Genomic DNA, 24945 nt, shown 5'->3' with positions numbered 1-24945 from the left:
TATTTCACAGAATTCATATTGTGGGTAGTTTAAACCAAAATAAAATTCTTATTCAACAGACTCTACAATAACAGAATGACGGTATTATTGTTAGTAATTTTTTTTATTGTTTTGAAAAGTTTCTTTTTGTTGTTTTGATAAGTTTTGTACATTTGTTGTCGACTTTCAAGAAACTTTCTCCCATAAAATTAAAGAGATTAAAGTTTTCAACGGCTTCAGTCTCGCAAGCGACAGAAGCTAGCACTACATCACCATTTGCTTGTAACTGTTGGAGGAAGAGTGACTGTTCATCGATGCAAAACCGAGGATGCATTGAACGCATCAATTGCAACTTACGCAGATTACGGTATGCTGGTGATGCAATTTATGAACGCGCATGCACAGACTGGGGAATGCTATGCACGATACACTCAAGAAGAGAATCATAAATTGTAACCGTGTACACAATTAACAGTACTTGCATGCAGGTTTAAACGCTGTATAAATCGTATGGTATATTGCTTCACGAGCTTCAGTCACAACATGGACATATGGGTATGATTAAGTACGCTGGTCGATTAAGCGACGTCACGCACCAATGTTTCCCTTTCCCGTCAATCATAATCTCAAGGAAAGTCTCGATTATTTTGCGATTTTCATGACATGAAGTTGGTTCCTGTAACTTTGCACACAAACAGTAGTGGTAAGAACGCACATATAGTTACACACACAATAAACACTTAAACAAAATAATGAGAAAAATAAAAAACTTTTATCAGTACCTACGATTTCATATGAAAAGTTTAGCTAGTTTAGAGAGCAAAATGTATAAAAAAGGCACAAAACTACGCAAAGCCATAACCTCTTCCAAGATTTGTCCAATATTTCCATATGAAACAAGATCATAGTTGCAAAAGTTTTGTACTTAATAAAAAACGTTTAAATTTTCTACCTTCACTATTTTCATCAGTAAATTTTTATAAAATTACATGTTAGTTTTGTGGGTGTTGTACCTTACGGAATATGTCATTTAAGTTCGTTGACAGGCGTAGCGCGTATGGAGAGCAAAACTCTTGCAGATTTCGTCATGTGATAGGTGATGACATCATGTTTGGCATGGTAACTCGTGTCATTCAAAAGTTGTTTCTGATTTGTAGTGTGTGTGATAGCTGAGATACTAGGTGTAGTGCTGAAACTAGACCTACACTAAACACTTCATTCACTATTGTCATTCTGGCAGAATCCAAATGGTTTATCAGAAATAGCGTTTCGCAATAATGATCACGATTTCACAAGAAAGTTTATACATATGTGTTTGTTCTGTATTTTCATCACAGTACGTCTCATCATTAAAACAAAAATCTATCTGGACGGTGAACACAAGCAAATTACTCGCAGCAAATCCCAGATTTTCCATCAGCATGATTTAAAAACGCACAATTTCACGTGTTTTGGTAGGGAGGTCACCTTGCATTAAACCGCATGCCGAAATACTTAATTTTTTAAAAATCTGATTTTAATTACTTTTACGTTGATCAACACTAGATTCCTTATAGATACAAAGATTATACGAAATTATAGGGGGCGGAAGGTGTTTTGGCACGTGGTTAAATGTGACGAGACCCCTAGAAAAACACGAAAAATCGCTTATATTCTAGGTCAATGTAATCAAAAATCTGGGATTTGAAAATAGTTTTTGTTTGTAGCTGTGTAAAAGGATAAAAGGACCTGCAGTAACAATGTTCCTTAGGACAAATGTTTTTTGGGGTCTAGTGTTGCATATCTTCGGTTAGTGACGTCACAGTGACGTAATTTTTAGTTTGACGTCATAACTTGACCCCACCTTCATTGTGACGTAATTGGGGGTTTCCCCGATTTTTAGAAGATAGGTACGTACAATAGTACACTAGATCCGAACATTTTACCTGGCAACACTGGTGTCATTTAACATTTGTGTAAAGTTTCAGATTTGTAATTCTCGGGATAACTGAGATATTACGTGTAGTGTAAAAAGTAAACCAGACCCACTTAAAAATGAAAAGAATATTTAAAATTAGTGTCTGTTTTGGGATGTTTTCTGATATACCAACTGCACGAATCTGGTAAGACCTATAGATCATTCCAGAAATTTACTTTTGTTTGATGGAATTGAAATAAACTATGTTTAAAGTCCCACCACAAAAATGTTAGTAGAACTACAAGCATCCAAAGAAGTGTTAATGATTAAGTCACTAACAGCATAATGCAGGGCCACATCAAAATTTGTAAAATATGATGTAGTGTTGTGTGAAAATAAACAAACCGTTTTTTTTTAAGTTTTATTTTGTCTTTGATGTAATTTGTGTTTAGGTGCCCAAGTCCAATTTCAAGAACAGGCTGGACTGGTAGATGGTGGAAACATAGCAATTAACTACCCACCAACTTTTAGCATAACGTTTCAAACAACAGTAGTTTTCTCCTGTTCATTGAATATAAATAATGAAGGAAATTTGAACTTTTTCTTAGTTGATACTTGCCAAAATGTTTCAATATACATAACATGCAACATGGTTGGTAACACTGTAACTAACAAACGAAACAATCGTACGGCGCAAGGAGTATAATGCGTTCAAGGAAACACGCGTGGTTGAGTTGGACCAAAGACGACTACTCAGTGAAACTGCCGCGAAGTTACCAGGTGCATTCAAGCGGAACCAATCTTAACAAAAAACGCAGTGTTCAGTCTCTACTTTGTAGTCTCTGGTGCGAAAGAAACTTGAACAATGCAACTGGAGTCGTTTTTGCAAAACAGCAATGGTGCCGGGAAAATGTTACTTTTGCAAAAGAACTTAAAAAAAACAGCAAACCAATTAACTAAGGATTGCTTGAGGAAACAATGCAGGCAACAGGTTTTTCGTGGCGTGTAAAATTTTGTTGTCATAATTCTGTGCTTACAGCTTCCACGTTTGATCGCTTTACGCACGGGTACGACGAAACTAAGGAATACACATGTACGAGATTTTGTCGTTGCAAATTGACATGTATTGATTGATTGCGGTTTTTTAAAGTTGTTGGTTTAAATTATCTTTGTCCCAAATGCATCGAATATTGTAACGTTTTTGCTATGTATTTATTCTCCTTGCAATTAAAGAGAACGTAATAGGTGGCGCCATGGTCACAACCAAATGTTAAAAAACGTAACCGCGGTAGGTTAAATCTACCGAGTGCGACAATTCACAAACAGTTGCCGAATTCCAGCTGAGTCAGAGTAAAATTAGGCTGGTTTTGGGCTTGTTTCAGAAATTTCTTGTTTGGGCTAGTTTTGACTAGGCGTTGGGCGGTTTTAGAAAATTAACCTGGCAACAATGAGTCCAAGATCCTCTAAGTAACGTAGATAGAGCCGGTTTGACTAAAATTCTGACTGCCTGACTGCCTGACTGTCTGACTCCCCTGACATACCTGACTTACCTGACTTCAACAGCAGTGTTTCCAAAACTATTTTTAGGGAAAGTCGCCTCATTGCCTGGCTTTCGTGATTATGTGTTGCAATTGCCTGACTTTCGTGAATGTGCGTTGCAATTGCCTGGCTTGCATATGTTTGTATTTTAAATGCATGACTTTCGTTTTAGTATGGGCACGGGAATTGCGCAGCTTTTGTGTGATTGGGAGTATTTTGCGCTGTTACTTGGACCCTTGAAAGAAATATAGAAAGTCTGAAGATGAGATTGTTCTGCGAATCCAACACACAATCACGAAAGTCAGGCAATTCCAATTCACATTCACGAAAGTCAGGCAATTCCAACACACATTCACGAAAGTCAGGCAAATGCAACGCACGGATTGCATGGCTATTTTCCCTGAATTTTTGGAAACACTGGTGCTGAGGTCAAGCAGTCAGGATTTTAGTCAAGCCCGATAGAGCTTATGGAAATGGACAAGGACATCTAAGGAAAGTAGATAGAGCTTCTTCATTTAGTCCTGCCGTAACCTGCTGCGTTCAAAGTTTTGTTAACTGGCGATATTTTGTTTGTTATCTAGCTTTTCTTTGTTCATAAATATTAGGTGTGATGCTGAAAGTACACAAGATCCATATGGATATGAAGAAAATGATTGAATACAGTGTTTTTTGGAGATGTATTCTGATATGCCTACTTCACAAATCTGGTAATACCTTTAGATCAGTCCAGATATTAACTTTTATTCAAGGGAATTGAAATAAACCTTTTTATGGTGCTACCGCAAAAATGTAAGTACAAGCAGACGAAGAGTTATTAAGTCAATCACAATATAATGTAGACCCACATTAAATTTTGTAGAACATGATAGTGTTTTGTGAAAGCGAACAAAATATTTTAATATAAATGAGTTTCATTTATCTTTGACTTAGAATGTAATTTATTTTAGATGCCCAAGTTCCATTTCAAGAAAAGGCTGGACTACATGATGGAAACATAGCAATTAATTACCCACCAATATTTACCACTGAGTTTCAAACAACAACAATTAATTCCTGTTCATGGAATGTAAATCATCAAGGAAATATGAACTTTTTCTTTCTTGGCAAATGCCAAAATGTTTCAACATACATAACATGCAATATAGTCGGCACCACTGTAACTTCAGTTTATTCACCACCTCCATTTACAAGCCCAAGCAATCATACAGTACAAATTGTTTTTGACGGTGGTGTTACAACAAGTTTTTTGTCAGCAACATGTAAGTTTACATATTTGCAACCAAAATAAACATGTTCAAAATTTATCCTTAAATCAGTGGGCATTTGTGAAAATGTGTTTTGATTCACTACCATCCACTAAACAACATCCCACAATCATAATTGCGTATTTTTAAGATTGTGGAAACCTTACTAATTCAAGTGGGGTCAACATGGATGTTCCTGCAAACCAGGTTTACAACAGCATGCACCAGTTCTCATGTATGTCGAACTATCAAGGTGCAAGTGTAAATTCTTCTTGTCAACCAGATGCCACATGGAGTCCACAACCAACTTGCTTAGCAGGTATCAATATGCAAAAACTTGAAACAATTATTTTAATTGTATGTTCTTAAATCTGGTAAATGTAGTAACACATGAGAACAGGCTTGAGATGCTATGAAGCTGTATTATTATGATTACTTCTGACGAATATTAATGCCAACTAGTTTTTATAAAGTGAAGAATATATGGCCTAACAAAATTTTTGCTGGGTTATTTTGGGGTTCTGACAAAATGATTATTTTAATTTCTGCTATATGCTGTATCTTGACCCTGATTCTGTGATAAAACATGGGTAGTAAATGACCCTGATTCTGTGATAAAACATGGGTAGTTCAGCATATAGTTGTCAGAGCTGCTATTTGACTTCTGATATCAGGTTTAATTGATAATATATATTTAAAGTTTGAGAGACAAGTGCGGTTGTACCAGCCATGCATCTTTTGCATTAATTTTTTGTTCATAAAAATGCAAAATGAATTGTCATATTTTGGCACAATTTGGAGCACTATTATTTCAGTTTTTGGTTTCCCAGGAAATTTTTTACTTTTACTGGATACCGCATGCAGCACAATCATTAAAGGCCACTATATGACAAATGAAATAAAGTTGTAAATAACCTGTTGGCATATCTAAGTGTATGTTCTGTGTCAATTAAACAACATTCACAGTAGGAATGTGCCAAGGTGAACCCGAAGATTCGCCGAATATCAGAACAGATTTCATATTCGTATAAACCCGAATATTGCACCAGATTCACATGCAAATACTTATTTAAGCATAATATGGTTGTGTGATACAACCACCAAGTCTTTTGTCTTTTTCACATGACCCATAATCGTAGCACACTGCTTATAATGCCACAAGAACTGGTGTAGTCGTTTTTGCTTTTGGTTTATCACCACAAATGAACAAAAAGTGACTAAAATACTGTTTTATAGCAAAATCCTAGTGGTCTAACATCGTATTATATTTCTGGGTGCTGCTCGTAGCACAGGTTTTCGTCACCAAAATACAGAAGCGCATTTGAAAACAAAAAAACAATAGTCCTGTGTTGTTCAACATCATATTTGGTCAATCATGACATAACGGCTTTATTACATTGTGTCAAATCAAAGTATCATTTTTCCTAAACTAGTGGTAGCGACCACTTGCTATCATGTGATAGCAAAAAAATAGTTGGTTAAGCAACATATTTGTGCATGTGATGCAAACGACCAACTATTATTAACATCACACTTACATACAAATATATTCGGGTTCGCACGAATAATGGTTATATTTATTTGGATTCACGTGAACCCAAATCTTTGTCCATTTGGCACATCCCTAATTCACAGTACTTTTTAATACAAACATAATCCAAAGGAATTTCAAAGCTGACATACACCCACAAAGCCAATGTTACCCACAAAAGTAATGTTGCTTGTAAGCAATACATATACTTTGACCAGGCAGTTAACCAAAATGTCATAATTTTGTTTTACTTTGTCTTGGTAAAAAGAAGTAACTTAACAAAACTTTACAATGGGCCACCTAACTCCACTTACTAGGAAACATAAGACATGTCAATGAATGGTTCACTAATGATGTAAACAATGTGTATTTTCAATAGTATTCTCTGATTATTGTATGGGCTTCTGTTAAAAATCTTGACGCAAATGTTTTTTTCAGTGAATAATTTACTGCATACCATACCCGCAATGCTTTCAGTTAAAAATTTTAAACAGTAAAGATGCACAACTATGCCTAAATAATTTTTTGGAACCACTATGCTAGACCATACAAATTGAATCAACACAGAAAAAAACTTGGGAAAAGTTGCTTTGACAAGACCAATGTTATGGAAAAATGGATGAAATAAGTTATTTACTGAAGTCATCTTGTAATTAGTCCTGCAACCAACATGATCATCACCTAATTTAAGCAACATTTGTAGTCGGAATTTTAATCAGTAAACCTGCATAAGATCATTATTGTAGTTAGTTATTTAAATGCAATGGGCAAGTATATGTTATCTGTCGGCCATGCCTAATTTGTGTTGCCAGAAATGTTTTGTTAAACCAAATAGTGGTCAAGTGAGAGGGTTTTTTTTTGTTTTGTTTACACCAAACCATAGCGGAATTGTTGCTGATTTTATTGTTTTAAATCAACTAGTTTGCTGTTTGACTTGCTTTTTAGTTGTATTTATGTGAGATGCAGGGAAGTATTACGCAATTGTGCTAAGTTAAGTGTATTTTAGATATCTGTTATATATATGTTTATGTAGCCCATCACTTGTTATGTACTTAGTAAGTTTAACTAAATGTTTCAAGTGTGCAATGCCAGTACCGTGAATCAGAGTGACCCCCAAATGTGATGGTAATTAATACTGGTGAAGTAACAGAACCAGGTATTATACATATCGTGCTTAAAAAAATCCTTTCCACATAACCTACATTTCCTTGGCTGTAAATAATTTATTTCTTGTGTATGTTCATCCCTGATTTTATCTAGGATTCTAAAATTGCCAGAAAGTGTCAGGTTTACTAACAGTCATTGACATGCTGCTTGTCTGAGAAACTGATAGTAGTTGTTAAATCCATGAAATGTAACTCTTTTTTGATATATGCAGTGCTACCTATTTGACATGGGCAACAAGTTTTATTTAGCATGAGTTTATTCCCTGAATGAGGTCACAAATTTCTAACATTGAGTGTAATGTCACTTTAGGAATATTTGTGTTTTTTGGTGAAAAATGGGTTAATTTGCCTGTTGTTGGTTGGAAAAAAATCGCATTTTAAATAATTTTGTAGTGCTTAAATAATCTGTATTTTGGACTAAATTTGCTGTGCCATATTGGAAACTGCTGATGTAAAGCATGTTTGAGTCGTAAGGCAAAACCTCTCGCTCTGTACACTTGTTCTTTGTCTTCTATCCCTTGTTTTTCAAATATCACCATTTGCATGAGGCATGTCAGTCAGAACTAGAATTTTTTGTTTAAACATTGCCATGAATTTTTTCTAGTAACCACAATGACCATGAGCACCTCAGGCAGTTCTACAACACAATCTCCTTCTACTGCATTAGGTACAGTTGGACTTTGATTCAGTGATGAATTCCTTGCATGTGACATAATATTTGTGCATCTAGAGGCAAAAAAGTCCTGTTCAAATTTCCTGTATTATGTTTTGCAGCTAGTTCAGTCATGACAAAAAGAAGTACTACAGAGATCAGTATTAGTTTAGAGCAAGCTGTGTTCAGTTTAACAGAGAAAGGTGATGTTTGGTATTATTTGTAGTTTCAGTACTGGCATAATGCAATGTCCTGTTGGTAAATACACTAGTATTACAGAAATGTTATGATGGCTTACATCAAGTCTTCATTTGTTTAATCACTTGTAGTATTTTTCTGTTTTATGAGCGCTGTATGTTGTTGAAAAAGAAATTTAACAAATGTATTCATATTCATATGGTTATAAAGGTGTCTCCATGCATTCTGAATATGCACATTTTGCTTGAAATAAAATTGTACTACAAGTAAACATAGCAGTAAAAAATGTTGATGTTACCAGAACAAATTATTAGATGAGCTGTATAATTTTTGTGATATTATTTACATTCCATGTTTTATTGGATTTTGAGATGAGTTTATGTTGCAGCTACCAGTGGTATGGCAGCCAGGAGTACTTCAGACAATAGTAGTAGTGGCAGTAGTACAAGACAACCTATACTTAGAATGGCAGAAGAAGGTGATAGTTAATGTTATGTACGGTTTATTGTTGCACATTTATTGATTAGTGATGCAGCTGTGCTTATTCTATCATAGCAATCAGACCTAAATGAAATTTTATCTGTGAGTCGTTTTGTAAAAATTTGTGTCGATCAATTTGATTTGATTTTCAGTAATATATAATATAAGCACACTTTCTATTCACAATAATGACTCCTATCTATTTGTGGTGATTTTAAATCGGCAATTGGTTATAAGTCACAACTAAACATGTCTGGGAGAATCTAAAACTTTTGGCTTCATACCCCATAAGCTATTTAGTCTTTCGTTGTATTTGACCATTACAACACAACATTAAAAGTGGCTCATTGTTCCCATGGATGATATTCAGGAAGTTCTATAATGTAGAGTTGTAAAGTTTTTGGTAATCCGTCAGATCAAACTTTTGGTGTAAAGATCATGTTTTTTAAGTTTAGATAAGAACAATTTTGAAAGCTTTTTATGATTTACTGAGTCAGTTTTTATTGTTTTTGTTTCAAAACTAAAAGAAACATGGAATTTTGTTGTCAATGATACACATTGTAATTTTTTTTTTAGTTATTCAAAAATGATTTTTAATACGACCAGGAGTTTTCCTGTTGGTAAACTTTGTCATATTGTCTGTCTTTGTGTTGTAAAGCATTTATATTGCATGGTGTGGATGTCAATCTGCATAATTAGCTTGCATAAGTGTTAAATGATGATGTTGCAAGATTATTGAGTTTTAATATTTTGATTTAGTTACAACCAGTCCAACAGCAACAGCAACAACAAGTAATGGTGGAACAACAGGTAAATACATGTAATGCATGTATATTGGTAGCATACAAACCCACTGTATGTTTTAATTGCAAAGAATCTGAATCAAAACAGCTAAATCCCAAATTTTTTAAGTTTGTACACATGTTCAAAAATGAACTTTACCCTGTGTACAAATACATTTATTACTGATGTTAAGAGTTGTAACCTTAATTTGATAAATATACGTATGTGTAGACAATACAACTATTCCAGAATCAGGGACTATTAGGGGTAAAATAAAAGGAAAAACGCACTTCCTTTTAAACTAAACATAGCAAAATTTAATAGACAAATCACTTAATTTCAACCTATATTTTTCAGCTTTGTTCACTTCCTGGAATGGCACACCACTTGTCATGTTCTTCCTTTCTGTTGTTTGCAATCACATATAAATTTCCATACAACAGCACTCTTCCTTGTCAAAGTCATAGCGTTACACATAATTTTACTTAAACAATTGAAATTTAACATCTGAGTATAAATTTCCTCCAAGAATATTTCAACAACTATACAGAAAAGTACTGCTTGTGTCATGTGTTTGCATGCCTTTAATTTAAATGTGAATTCTCATGAAAATGCTCAGTGTGAATATTTTTAAAAACATGCCCTGAATATTTTCTAAATGTAGTTATTTTCACATAAAACTTTCCATAGTACTATACAATCATATCAAAATATGCAGCAAACCTGAAATATTGGTTTAAAGAATTCATTCTTATGTGCAATGTGCGTGAATTTAAAAATGTGTTGAAGCATTTATTTATAACTTCTGCAATATTTATTTATTGTTGATTTGATCAACTTGTGATTGTTGTTTTCCAGGACTGAAATGTATGATGCGAAATTCATTGTGTTTTATTAATTTCCCTCATAGTGAAAAACTGTGATGGACTTTTGGTCGTTTACGGTCAAAAAATATTTGTAGATTAGTGTTTGTAAGCAATGGGTATTAAAATATGTTATATGTGCGTTCTTATAACTGTACCCTGACATTCTATCCCATTTTAAAACTCAAACAAAATTTTATTTTAATTACAAAACTACAACCACCATTACTGTACACATATAGTATTATGTTGTAGAAATATAATTTTTAAAATGCTGCCCTAATATACAGCTCCAAGGTTATCTGGGATCATGTAGCAGCTCCAACATTTGATCAAAAAAATATCACTGATTTTTATGTTCCACATTATTGTAATTTATTGTGTTGTGGAGTTGGTTATACATTTTAGTTCTATATTTTTTTATGTTCTGGGTCACTGTATTAGACTCCAATATTATGGAATATACAAACTTGATGTTGCGAAACATGTTTGTGCTTGGGATGATTTTTGTGGTGATACTAGAATAAAATTAGATCAATAAACTTGTGGGTCTTGACAAGTGTGGTGTTAAGCTGTTCAGACTTCAGCATAATGCTGTGCAATAAAAATCAAAGTTAGTATTTTTTCATGCAATGAAAATCGTGTACTTAACCATGCCCCAAGTGTGCGCATCATCAACATTACCTAAGAGCTATTGCCATTGATCATTATTTTCCCAACAGCGAGAATATTGTTTTTCGTGTTGCCCGTGCGTCTGGTATCCCACGTTGTGTAATATAGGAAACATATCAACAACTTGAAATATGATCGGGACAGCATGTGTGATTATGTCCCGGCTCATTTCCTATAAACATCAACACGCAAGCGTCAACCAACCCTAGGAAATTCGCAAAAGTATCTCCTTATTCAGGAACGTGATTAAATTGGTTTATTTACATATAGTAGGACGTTGTTACGGTGATACATAACACGTAGGGTTGGTTGATGCGTGTAGATGTATCACCGTTACAATGTCTAATTATATGCAAATAAACCAATTTAAACATATTCTAATTTATTTCTACGAACCTTACAGCTGTGAATAACTGTCATTTATGCATCCAATTATTAATAGACGTACATCTTGCAACCCTTTTATTTGAAGTGAAATAAACAGAGACAAGTAAAATTTCCTATGTTACGGTCCGGAACACTTTTTATTTCTTGAAACGAAATTTCGTTTCCAAGTGTTTGGAGCATAATTTGAGTATTATGACTTTACCCAAAGGTACGCATCCTAAGCACATTCAAAAAAGAACTCGCCCAGTTTATTCTGTAGTTCCTGTCTTGTTGTTATCTTGCTTCACCGCCATTCGAACAATATTCCCGATTGGGTTTTATCCAGCGGTGGGATTCAATTTTTTTGTCAGCCGGTTCTGTCACAAAAGTCATATTTTTCAGCGGGTTCTGTTACAAAAAGTCAAATTGACAGTAACCAGTAATGGTAACCGGTTCGCTGATCTCATAAATTTTCGTAAGAGGGTTCTACAGAACCGGTGCGAACCGGCTGAATCCCACCAACGGTTTTATCCCAATATTAGTTTAGTGTTTCTTTGTATTGTTCTAGCGCCATTTATCGCCAGAATACTTTAGGGAAATTCCCCTAACTTAGATTTTGTTTTAAAAAGGCATAATTTTTTTTAGAAGGGATGCAACAACTTGCTGGGAACAACAACGCTTGCTAATTATTGCATTAGTGTTGTTTCTTATGTGCCATCTAGCATTTCACATGTCACAGAATTCTTTCGTGGGTAATTTAGACCAAAGTAAAACTCTTATAAAACAAACTCTATACTGATAGAATAAAAACTTTATTGTTTTGAAAAGTTTCTTTTTGTTGTTTTGATAAGTTTCTTACATTTGTTGTTGACTTTCCAGAAATTTTTTTGCTTAAAATTAAAGAGATGGAGGTTTAAACGACGTCAGTCTCCATGTATGCAAGCGACAGAAGCCAGCACTACATCACCATTTGCTTGTAACTGTTGAAGGAAGAGTGACTGTTGATAAATGCAAAACCGAGGATGCATTGAACGCATCAATTGCAACTTACGAAGATTACGGTATGCTGGTGATGCAATTTATGAACGCGCATGCACAGACTGGGAAATGCTACGCACGATACACGCAAGAGGAGGATCATAAATTGCAACCGTGTACACAATTACCAGTACTTACGAGCTTCAGTCACAACATGGACAGTAGGGTATGATTAAGTACGCTGGTCGATTACGCGACGTCACGCACTATTGTTTCCTATCTCCGGTAATCATTAAATAAACCGCGATAACCCAACGAGTTTTTAACCAACAGAAAGTAAAAATTCTGAACGGCTTGGTTGCTTTATCCACGCCCCAAACAATAAAACAATAGGACCAAGATTATATTTGTTTCTCCAACGATTATTTGCGATTTTCACGACATGAAGTTGGTTCCTGTAAATTTGCACACAAGCAGTAGTGGTAAGAACACACATATAGTTACACACACAATAAACACTTAAACAAAATAATAAGAAAACTAAAAAGTTTTATCAGTACCTATACTTTCATATGAAAAGTTTAGTTAGTTTAGAACAGTGTTTCTCAAACTTTTTTTCTGCACCGCCCCCCAAAACACCTTGGTCCTTAACAACGCCCAACAGAACAGACAACAAACATAACGAATGTATTTGTTGCTTGTCAATTAATGCGATGGGTTAAATTGGCGGAATGACACCAATTTCCTTTGATTTCTAATATTTCAATACCAAACTCTAGTTAAAACAAGTAAACCATGCCACCGAAAATCCTCATTTTCGAATAGCGTCTATTTAGCGTTGATTAGTGACACATTGTGACACACATAAAATTCGTTGTGACGTCAGAATCAATAACTTTTAGTTCAGCACACGAGAAAAGCCCTTTTTGAAGAAACATAAATAAAACAAAGATTGGACTGAATCATTTGAGCCAGTGATTCCCAACGTTTCTGTGGTTGCGTACCACTTGGAGGTAAAACAATTTCGACGCGTACCACCTAATTGAGTATACAAAGTAACCTAGGGGATAAACTATCGAAAAGAAATCAGTTACGATTTTTTTAATTCGAATTATACCCGCAAATAACGGAAAGGTACTCACGTACCACCTGGAATGCGGTCGCGTATTACTAGTGGTACACGTACCACCGGTTGGGAAACACTTGACCTACGCTATAAGAGAAAATTTGCCCTGTCATCAAGCGCCCACCAATCGATCATTTATTTCATAGCGCCCCCCAATCGCCCATTTGGTCTCCAGCGCCCCCCGTACGATTGCAAACGCCCCAAAGCCATAACCTCTTCCAAGATTTGTCCAATATTTCCTTATTAAACAAAATCATAGTTGCAAAAGGTTTGTACTTAATAAAAAACGTTTCAATTTTGTACCTTCACTATTTTCATCAGTAAATTTTTATAAAATGACATGTTAGTTTTGTGGGTGTTGTTCCTTACAGAGTATGTCATTTAAGTTCGTTGACAGGCGTAGCGCGTATAGAGAGTAATACTCTTGTAGATTTCGTCATGTGATAGGTGATGACATCATGTTTGGCATGGTAACCCGTAAGGTGTCATTCAAAAGTTGTTTCTGGTTTGTAGTGTGTGTGATAGCTGAGATACTAGGTGTGGTGCCGAAACTAGACCTACACTAAACACTTATTCATTCACTATTGTCATTCTGGCAGAATCCAAATTGTTTGTCAGAAATACCGTTTCGCTATAATGATCACGATTTCACAAGAAAGTTTATACATATGTGTTTGTTCTGTGTTTTCATCACAGTACGTCTCATCATTAAAACAAAAATCAACATGGACGGTGAACACACGCAAATTACTCGCAGCAAATCCCAGATTTTCCATCAGCATGATTTAAAAAACGCACAATTTCACGTGTTTTGGTAGGGAGGTCACGTTGCATTAAACCGCGTTCCGAAATACTTAATTTTTTTTAAATCTGATTTTAATTACTTTTCCGGTGATAGATTTTCTTATAGATACACTAGATTCCTTATAGATACAAACATTATACGAAAATTATAGGGGGCGGAGGGTGTTTTGGCACGTGGTTAAATGTGACGAGACCCCTAGGAAAACACGAAAAATCGCTCATATTCTAGGTCAATGTAATCAAAAATCTGGGATTTGCAGAGATAATTGTGTGTGTATTAGCCTTCGAAAAGGAATTTTTGTTTGAATTATCAGGCTTGTTGTGATTTAAACTCGAAACAAACACATATATTTCTGCAGAATCTTCTTGTGAAATTGTCATCCTTCATGCAGAACGCTTTTTGCGAAGAACTGCCAGAACGAAAATAGTTTTTGTTTGTTGCTGTGTAAAAGGATAAAAGAACCTGCAGTAACAATGTTCCTTAGAACAAATGTTTTTTGTTTTTTTATTGGATTGCATGCAACATTGCATAAACCAAAAATAGGTAAGTTCTTTTGATTTCTCAATAGACCCAAAATACCCATTGTATACCAAAGCCTGTTAGGGTTTTTGACATTAAGGCTGTTGGTACTACTAATTTATGTAAACTATGTAGTTGACTGGCGGGGTCTACTTCATCTCAAACTTCTCTGCATGGACGTAGATATTTTTTTCCCACATTGTTTCATGGGACTTTTCCAAATGAGGTGTGAGGAGTTGTTAAGATTAGCTGTTCTTCAGCACTTTCAATAATCAACCTACATATTTTGCCATTTCACATATATATACATAGGCGTAGAGTTTTGTACATCAACAGGGGGGTGCGGCAAAAAAATACAAACATCAAAAGGTCGTTTGTACACCAAATGTAAAGTTATAGCGTCGTCCACACAACTTTTTTGGCCGAAAAAACTGGACGAAACGTGGTTTTCGCGATAAAGTCGATTTTTCTATACAAGCGATAAAATCTTCCTTTTTCACGTTCGTCACCAACGTAATTTCGCTTGTGTTGCATAATTGTAGATCGCGAATATGATGCAAATAAAACCGCGTGCTAAGTACCTTTATGAGTGTAATCAGAAAAGAAATGCGCCTTCATTTTTGCTGCGGTTTAAACTGGCGAAAGCCGAAAAGGCCGCGATACGATTGTGTGATTAAATTTGGAAAAGGTCGGGGGTGCGCGGCACCCCTGCACCCCTGTACTCTACGCCAGTGTATATATATATACCAGACAGGAAAAATGTTGTGGGCGCACTATTGCAAAAATTTACTGATAATTTACGCAATATTATCGAGCTAATGCATTAACATACAAAACGTTGCGATCGTCCATGGATGCAATTAACGATCGCGGAAACAAAATCCTCCTTGCAAAAAAACAAACTTTGCACTCTGGTATATTTATATGCATTTAATGTGTTATTTCAGATGCACAAACAATCCAAGCATCAGGTGGATTACAGAAACACGGAACCATGTCTGTCAACTACCCTGTGGTATTTTCTGTAACATTTTCTACAAGAGACATTGTCAAGGCCTCGTGGATAAGGAATTCCGTTCAATTTTCCTTTTACGACTTTGGTTGTCATAATGCAGCAGCAGCAATCAACAACATAACATGTTCGTTAAAGTCTGGAATTGTGACTTCAACTTATACACCCCCCCTTGTGGCCATACCTTCCAATCTTACAATTGGTATCTCTGTGACTGATTTTGCAGACAGCTTTTTTCTGTCAGTAGTGTGTAAGTGACTTGATAATATATTGCATGCTAATTTAAATCAGGGCTTCCCAAAATGGGGGTTGCGACCTTGCAAGGGTCAAACGCCACATTTATGCAAATAGTCAATGTCCCACAAAGTACAACTATTAGTTACACTATTTTTACAACTACCCAATAAACTGTCATTTATTACCAATTAATTGTTCCAATAAAATACTTATTTTCCAAATTATTATTTCCAAAGAAACATGAGGGTTTGTGGGGGATTTTTATAAGAAAGATTTAAATATTTTATCTGGATTTCTTCTGTGAAATATGTAAAATAAACCATAATTTTCTTTTTTTAAAGATTGTGGAAATATTTCTCAATCAGTGACCACAAATCAGGATGCTCCTGCAATGGCAGATTACAATACAACTTATGTGCTTTCATGTCAAGGACTTAATTATAATGGAACAACTATGGCTACCTGTACTGCCAGTGCAGCATGGAGTGTGGAGCCAACTTGTGCTGCAGGTGCATTTTTCCTTTTTTTAACGAAAATATTTTGTTTGTCGTCAACCCTTGCTTTGCTAATCTACTAAAGTGGTAAACTGTGTTTGGTTTCTTTTTCAAAATAATTTTGTATGTATCCCGGAAAATGTATTGGGATTATTAATGCTGTAAGTATGTAACCATTGTTGTTTGTTGGATAAATTTGAGATTACAAGTGATTGTGTTGATTTTTTATTATTTTTTTTAATCCAATTGTGTTAAAGCCAATCGGTGACACACAAAGTTTTTCATTCAAATATCAAATTGTGTTGTTAACTTATCACTGATTTGTGCTTTGTAAACAGAATGAGACATTAGTGGGTAAAATTTTTACAGGTATTATGATTCGAATTTGCAAAAAGTTACAGGTTTCCAATGACATATAGCTGTAAGTTAAACAGTAAATCATAAGGTATCTAGATTTTCTTTGATCCAGTTGTGTTGAGACATTATTGTCTCCAATAACCTGTGTCCCATCTTGTTTGATAGGAAAGTGTGTATTATTGCTTGCTTTTCTCAGAATATTATTAAAATATGAATTTTGATTTAATTAAAAGATATTCGACCATCTGGTATTAAAATGTTGTGAGTAAAAATTATGACATGTTTTAAGTGTCTGCTTTTTCCCGCCGTCAGTACTGTGAGTGTTGTCAAAAGTTCAACCAAGGTTGTAGTAAACGTTATTGTTCCCTCTGGCAGTAGGTTTGTTATGGACACTTCCACAATAACTATAAATAATACTGATGAATGAAATATACCTTGTACCCAATGTTAGTGATACATCACCACTACTATCAAATATGTGGCAATTAAACCAGGTATAATGCGCCCAATATTTCAACAAATCCTTAAATTTTCACATAACATTCTATTTCTTCTGTATTAAACCCTCACTTTGTTTTCATATATGAATATAATGTGTTATTTCAGATCCACCAACAATCCAAGCATCAGGTGGATTACAGAATCAGGGAACCATGTCTGTCAACTACCCTGTGGTATTTTCTGTAACATTTTCTACAAGAGACATTGTCAAGGCCTCGTGGATAAGGAATTCCGTTCAATTTTCCTTTTACGACTTTGGTTGTCATAATGCAGCAGCAGCACTCAATAACATAACGTGTTCTTTGAAGTCTGGAATTGTGACTTCAACTTATACACCCCCCCTTGTTGCCATACCTTCCAATCTTACAATTGGTATCTCTGTGACTGATTTTACAGACAGTTTTTTTCTGTCAGTAGTGTGTAAGTGCTTTTGATAAATTATTGTATGTTAATTTAAATCAGGGCTTCCCAAAATGAGGATTGCAACCTTGCAAGGGTCAAACGCCACATTTATGCGAATAGTCAATGTCCCACAAAGTACAACTATTAGTTACACTATTTTAACAACTACCCAATAAACTGTCATTTATTACCAATTAATTGTTCCAATAAAATACTTGAATATTATTTCGAAAGAAACAAAAGGATTTGTGAGGGTTTTTTGTAAGAAAGATTTAAATATTTTATCTCGATTTCTTCTGTGAAATATGTAAAATAATTTTCTTTTTTTAAAGATTGTGGAAATATTTCTCAATCAGTTACCACAAATCAGGATGCTCCTGTTATGGCAGATTACAATACAACTCATGTGCTTTCATGTCAAGGACTTAATTATAATGGAACAACTATGGCTACCTGTACTGCCAGTGCAGCATGGAGTGTGGAGCCAACTTGTGCTGCAGGTGCATTTTTCCTTTTTTTAACGAAAATATTTTGTTTGTAGTCAACCCTTGCTTTGCTAATCTACTAAAGTGGTGAACTCATACAATAGGTTTCCAATTCAAAAATTTTTGTATATTTCCCGGAAAATGTACTGGGGTTATTAATGCTGTAAGTATGTAACCATTGTTGTTTGTTGGATAAATGTGGGATTAAAGGTGATTGTGTTGATTTTTATTATTTTTTTTCATCCAATTGTGTCAAAGCCAATCGGTGACACACAAAGTTTTTCATTCAAATATCAAATTGTGTTGTTAACTTATCACTGATTTATGCTTTGTAAACAGAATGAGACATTACTGGGTAAAATTTTTACAGGTATTATGATTCGAATTTGAAAAAGTTGCAGGTTTCCAATGACATATAACTGTAATTTAAACAGTAAAACGTAAGGTATCTAGATTTTCTTTGATCCAGTTGTGTTGAGACATTATTGTCTCCAATAACCTGTGTTCCATGTTGTTTGATAGGAAAGTGTGTATTATTACTTGCTTTTCTCAGAATATTATTGAAATACGAATTTTGATTTAATTAAAAGATTTTCGACCATCTGGTATTAAAATGTTGTGAGTAAAAATCATGACATGTTTTAAGTGTCTGCCTTTTACAGCTGTCAGTACTGCGAGTGTTGTCAAAAGTTCAACCAAGGTTGTGGTAAACGTTATTGTTCCCTCTGGCAGTAGGTTTGTTATGGACACTTCCACAATAACTATAAATAATACTGATGAATGAAATATACCTTGTACCCAATGTTAGTGATACTTCACCACTACTATCAAATATGTGGCAATTAAATCAGGTATAATGCGCCCAATATTTCAACAAATCCTTAAATTTTCACATAACATTCCATTTCTTCTATATTAAACCTTTGCTTTATTTTCATATATGAATATAATGTGTTATTACAGATCCACCAACAATCCAAGCATCAGGTGGATTACAGAATCAGGGAACCATGTCCGTCAACTACCCTGTGGTATTTTCTGTAACATTTTCTACAAGAGACATTGTCAAGGCCTCGTGGATAAGGAATTCCGTTCAATTTTCCTTTTACGACTTTGGTTGTCATAATGCAGCAGCAGCACTCAATAACATAACGTGTTCTTTGAAGTCTGGAATTGTGACTTCAACTTATACACCCCCCCTTGTTGCCATACCTTCCAATCTCACAATTGGTATCTCTGTGACTGATTTTGTAGACAGCTTTTTTCTGTCAGTAGTGTGTAAGTGACTTGATAATATATTGCATGCTAATTTAAATCAGGGCTTCCCAAAATGAAAATTACAACCTTGCAAGTGTCAAACGCCATGTTTATGCAAATAGTCAATGTCCCACAAAGTACAACAATTAGTTACACTAGGAACACAACTCGCGGGTTTTCTCATAGTTCTGAGTATAAAGAGACTGGTCCATATTGTTTAATTCTGAGTAGTTACACTATTTTATTAACTATCCAATTAACTTTATGAAATTAACTGAAGAATTTTTGTTATAGAACAAATAGTAAGCGAAAAGATCAAAATATTTTGTCTGGCTTTTATATTTTATCTGTGTGTAAAATAAAACATATTTGTTTTTTTTTAAAGATTGTGGAAACATTTCTCAATCAGTGACCACAAATCAGGATGCTCCTGCAATGGCAGATTACAATACAACTTGTGTGCTTTCATGTCAAGGACCAAATTTTGAGAGAACAAGTGTGGCTACCTGTACTGCAAATGCAACATGGAGTGTGGAGCCTTGTGCTGCAGGTGCATTTTCACAATTGTAAACATCTATCTTACAATGTTTATTTAAATGTATACCTTCTAGCGGCAAGCCCAAACTATGTTTATGGATGTTTTAGTTAAATGGTTACATTTCAACAACAACACAAAACAAAAGTGTCTTTTTGTACCAGTGGATGGCATTTTTGACCTTGAATATATAATGTGGAGAAAGATATAAAATTTTTTTTTTTTTTGCCAGAAAACGAACTTTTTGTGTAAAAGGACACATTTTATGACGGATTGTTTTTTTTATGTGATTGTGTTTTACCTAAAAAAAGTTTAGAATGACTAAGAATATGATACCGGCAATTTTAAATCCAGAAGTGTTTTCTATTTGTAAACTTTAATGTATTGTATGTCTTTGTGTCCATAGCATTAATATTGCATGGTGTGGATGTTAATCTGGATAATTAGCTTGCACAAGTGTTACATGATGGTATTGTTAATTTATTGGTTTTAGTTACAACCACACCAGTTGCATCATCAACTACTAATGGTGGAGAAACAGGTAACTACATGTAATGCATGTATATTAGTAGCATACAAACCCACTCTACGATTTAATTGGTACCAAAGTGTTAAGAGTTTTAATATTCACTGAAGTAAAAAATATTCGAATATGCAGACTGTTCCTGAATCAGGGACTATGTGTGGTAAATTAAATAGAAGGCTGTCCCCCTCTCAAAAATTAAACTTTGCACTGAACTTAACAGACTAATCACTGTGTATTTTTCAGCTTTGGGCACTTTCTGGAATTCCACACCACTTGCCATGTTTTTCGTTTATGTTGTTTGCAATCAAGTGTGAGTTTTTCATACAACAGCACTTTTCTTTTACCGTTAAATAATTTTACTCCAACAATCAAAACACCACAACTGAGCACAAATTTTCTCCAATCATACTTCGTAATGCTGCTTGTGTCGTGCCTTTAGTTTAAATGTGAATTCTCATGAAAATTTCTTATCGATATCTTATCCCGTAAACATTTCTAAATGTAGTTCCTTACACACAAACTCCTATAGTACCTACACAAATTGATCGCAGTATGCAGTAAGCCTGAAATATTAGTTTGATAAATGCAGTGTTATGTACAATGTGTTTATTTTCAACATGTATATATGTGATGTTTTAGGCATATATTTATAACTGCTGCAATATTTCTGTTGTTGATTTGATCAAGTATTTTGTATTTGTTGGTTTTCCAGGAATGTGTGTTGCAATTTCATTGTGTTTTATTAACTTACCTCATAGTAAGAAACTGTATGACAGTCCTATGGTACTTGACTGTCTGAAGACATTGATAAATTACTACTGAACAAGCAATAGGTAGTGAGATATGCCTCCTTTTAACTGTGCTCTGCCTTTCCATCCCCTTTTTAACCTCCGACAAAATTTTATTTTGATTGCAAAACTACAACCGCCATCACTCTACCCATATAGTATTTATTTACAAATAAAATTTTTAAAAGGCTGCCCTAATTTACAACTGATATTATAAATGTCAAAGTCCAAGGTTATCAGCACTTGTTTAACAGCACAAATATTTGATCCAAATAAATATCAGTGATGTTATTTATCGGCAACCGTTTTAGATTTCAGTATTATATAATACACAAACTTTTTACGAAAAGATTTAACGAAACATGTTTGTGCCTTGATTGATTTTTGTGGAGATATTAAAATAAAATCATATCAATAAACTTGTGGTTCTTGACAAAGGAAGATTGTGTTGTTCAGACTTCAGCATAATGCTGTGCAATAAATATCAATATTAGTATAATTTCATGCAGTGAAAAGCTTGTACTTCACCATGCTCCTACGTGTGCGCACCATCAACATTACCTAAGAGCTAATGCCATTGATCATTATTCTTCCAACAACGAGGGTAGCGTTTTTCTTGTTGTTCGTGAATTTTTTAACCAAATCGTTTGCACGGTGCTCTTTGCAGATTTCGGTTTCATTGCCGGACGGTTCTGCTGTGATTTTTCGTCATTTGATTGTAACCCGTGCACAATCACGAGGGCGGTTTTTGATCATATTACGTTTTGTTATTTAGCAGTGTTACTACCTATTTAATACGATGATGCGTGTTGCTGCAGTGGTCAGTATTTTTCATGTAAATTATCAGTTTACTACTGTGCAAGTAGAAATAATTGTCACAAACCTTTAACAAACTATTCAGGCGGTTGCTCAGCTGTTGTTTCGATATTGGTTGTTGGCACCAAAGTATGTGAAAAAACGCGAATATTTAAATATAAAGTTACGTTTATGTGTGCAACGGACAAGAAAAGATACAGCGTATCGTTTCTTAAATTATTTTTGCAGTTTCTGTGACCAAAATAGCACTTCTCGTAACACGTCAATTCTTGCCACGGATTTTTACCTGTAGGTGCAATCTGATATTGCGCCATGGAAAATGATAGGAAACCTACCGACTACTTGCAACATGATCAGGGCGGTGCGTGATTTTTATATCCTGCCTTATTTCCAATTCACATCCACATACGTCAACCAATCCTACATGTTATAAATTATATCAACCAACTTCCAACCATTTGCAAGTAATTTTTTCGTGAATAACCTAAATTTATGCGAGATATTTTTGCATCCACAGGAAATATTTTTTATGTCTCACGCTAAGTTTGCTGGGGGACACAAATTTTTTCTCCAGATGAACTTTACAAGTTTGCTGAACAGGTTAGTTTCTGAAACATTGGTGACCGAACTTACAGTTGAGAGTAACTTCTGTCATTTATGCATCTAATTAATGAATGCATATTTTTCACTCTTTTTCATTAAAAATAAAATAACAGATACACTTAAAAGTTGCGTATGAAGTGCTTGCGGTTTATTTTGTATATAGGCCGTAACAAAAGCAAACAAGAAGTCGGCAACCCAATATGGAAATAGAAGCCAATTATGTACTTGCCTTATTCACATTACAAGCTCTTTGTACATTACAATAACACAAGAGGGAAGAGGGAAGTTACGTTTAGACGACAAAAATGTTCATTCACAAGATTGCTTCCAAACCTATTACCGCCATAACTATTTTTTGACAGCTAAAATTTTTATAATTTCTAATGCGTCTAATATTTTGTCGCCAACTCCATCAAGACGCCTATCCGAGGCGGCATAATGAGCACACCTCACCACTTTAGCGAGGTCGCTTTTGACGCAAAACCTCGCTAACGCAACTTTTGGTAACACAATCCGCGTTCTCGCTGAACAATTCTCGCTAACTAACGAGGATCTCAGACCATTCGCTAAACTCATTTTTGTCTAAAATTGCAATATGGCAGCATATTCTGTAATTATTCCTCCGCATTTAATCGTTGGTATGTTTCCAATCATTTAAATTTTGAAACGATGAAATTTATCAAAATGTCCAACACAATCGAGGCGGTTGCTGTCGTCGAACAGCTTTTTTGCGGTTGCATTGATTTCTCAGCATAGTAAAACCGATCTATGTAACTTACACCAAAACTACCGCGAAAATATTGGTGTCCATTTTGCAATATTTGTTGTTTCTTACAACGTTCAAGTAAATATACCAACTGTGTTCTTTCAGACGCTTACTTGTGCACTTTCCAGTGACCATTTCATAACTCGCATGTTTTTCGTCCGAACGAACACGAAAGTTCTAACTTGCAAGGGAAACAATCGATATTTTGTCACCCAAAGTCCGGTATGAGAATAATTCCAATAACTCGCATTGTAATTTATTTAAAATTTTAAAACAATCAAGATGAGATTGATCAGTGAAGTGTTCGACATTTCCGTAACAACTTAGCTTAAAACCGAAGCAATAATTTTGTTTGTGTTTTCGGACTCGTGTTATCGTAAACTTACCTAAATTATGAAATACAAACAAGAAATGTATCAAAGAGTTGGTTAAATTCAAGACCTTATATGTGCAAGTTATGGCAAAACACGCAACTCGTAATCAGAAACATAGTAGCCTACTACAGGCGACGCAAAGGTTTTTTTCCTCAAAAGTGACGCATTCCCGTACGTAAACGCCTCGTTTTGTGAGCTCGGAGGTTTAACGAACGAGAAACCTCTCATGAATCCCTGTGTTGGAAAATTATTTCGTACAGTTCATTGTCTTGTTTCAACAAACTTGTAACATGACGGCACTATTGGTTGAACTTCGCTTGGCCGCAGTGTTTCCATCTTGTTTTCTTCGTAAGGTTGCACCTAGTTCGGTGCCCAACAGATGACGGTGATTGTATAGTCACCACAAAGTGGAAGTCTTTGCTTGGCCGTTTGGTCAGCAAAGTCGTCTTATAGTCACACCAGCTGCACTGATGAGACCTTTCAGGTCGAAACGGTGGCCATCTGTCTGCAGCTTATACCCAAACTTGTAACATGGTTGTTAAAAACGGCAATTAAATTATAAGGTTTTACGCCTGGGATTTATTTATCATTTTTAATGCTCCCGGATTCGTCACAAACCCGTTCAAACCCGTTTTTTTTAAATCTGGTGCCAGTTTGTAATTTTTTGTATCGTTCGTGCGCCCTCCACCGCCAGAATATGTTGGGTAAATTCCCAAAATTGATTTTATAATGCAAACGTCTAGTTTTTTTGTGAAGGGATGCAACAACTTACCAGAAAAAACAACAACACTTGCAAATTACCGCTTTAGTGCACTAGTTTGTTATGCTCCATCAGACATTTTTCATTTCATTTACTATTCCTAACGCATACTGCCATTTCACAATGAAAAAAATTAGTTGAACATTTTTTTGTTGGAGTTAGTACATTAGTTCTTACCACCGACTACATTATTATTAAATTTTCGCTTTTACAACCCAATGCCCAATGCGACGG

The 24945-nt window shown here is 34.9% G+C and overlaps 1 protein-coding gene and 1 long non-coding RNA gene across 3 annotated transcripts; both read left to right on the top strand.

The window, feature by feature from the left end:
- Window positions 1–4816: 4816 nt before the first annotated feature.
- LOC145899850 (uncharacterized) lies at window positions 4817–9897 on the top strand. Its single transcript, XR_014402503.1, has 3 exons — window positions 4817–4978; window positions 9446–9496; window positions 9827–9897. It is a non-coding gene; the product is annotated as an uncharacterized LOC145899850 (long non-coding RNA).
- Window positions 9898–14689: 4792 nt separating this feature from the next.
- On the top strand, window positions 14690–21778 carry LOC145898525 (uncharacterized). Of its 2 annotated transcripts, XM_082987017.1 has the most exons (10): window positions 14726–14822; window positions 14934–15024; window positions 15746–16060; window positions 16389–16556; window positions 17505–17819; window positions 18134–18301; window positions 19250–19564; window positions 19929–20093; window positions 20572–20619; window positions 20848–21778. In XM_082987017.1, exons 3-10 carry the CDS (start codon window positions 15793–15795, stop codon window positions 20916–20918), a joined length of 1518 nt encoding a protein of 505 aa, XP_082843143.1. In that variant the 5' UTR covers window positions 14726–14822; window positions 14934–15024; window positions 15746–15792; the 3' UTR covers window positions 20919–21778. The 2 variants fall into 2 exon arrangements, with proteins under 2 accessions (XP_082843142.1, XP_082843143.1); XM_082987016.1 differs by lacking the exon at window positions 14934–15024 and having other exon boundaries at window positions 14690–14822.
- The last annotated feature ends 3167 nt before the right edge of the window (window positions 21779–24945 follow it).

The sequence above is a fragment of the Ascidia mentula genome, chromosome 4 (genome assembly GCF_947561715.1).
Source record: "Ascidia mentula chromosome 4, kaAscMent1.1, whole genome shotgun sequence".
Lineage (NCBI taxonomy): Eukaryota > Metazoa > Chordata > Ascidiacea > Phlebobranchia > Ascidiidae > Ascidia > Ascidia mentula.
This window is presented reverse-complemented; position numbering and strand designations above follow the sequence as displayed.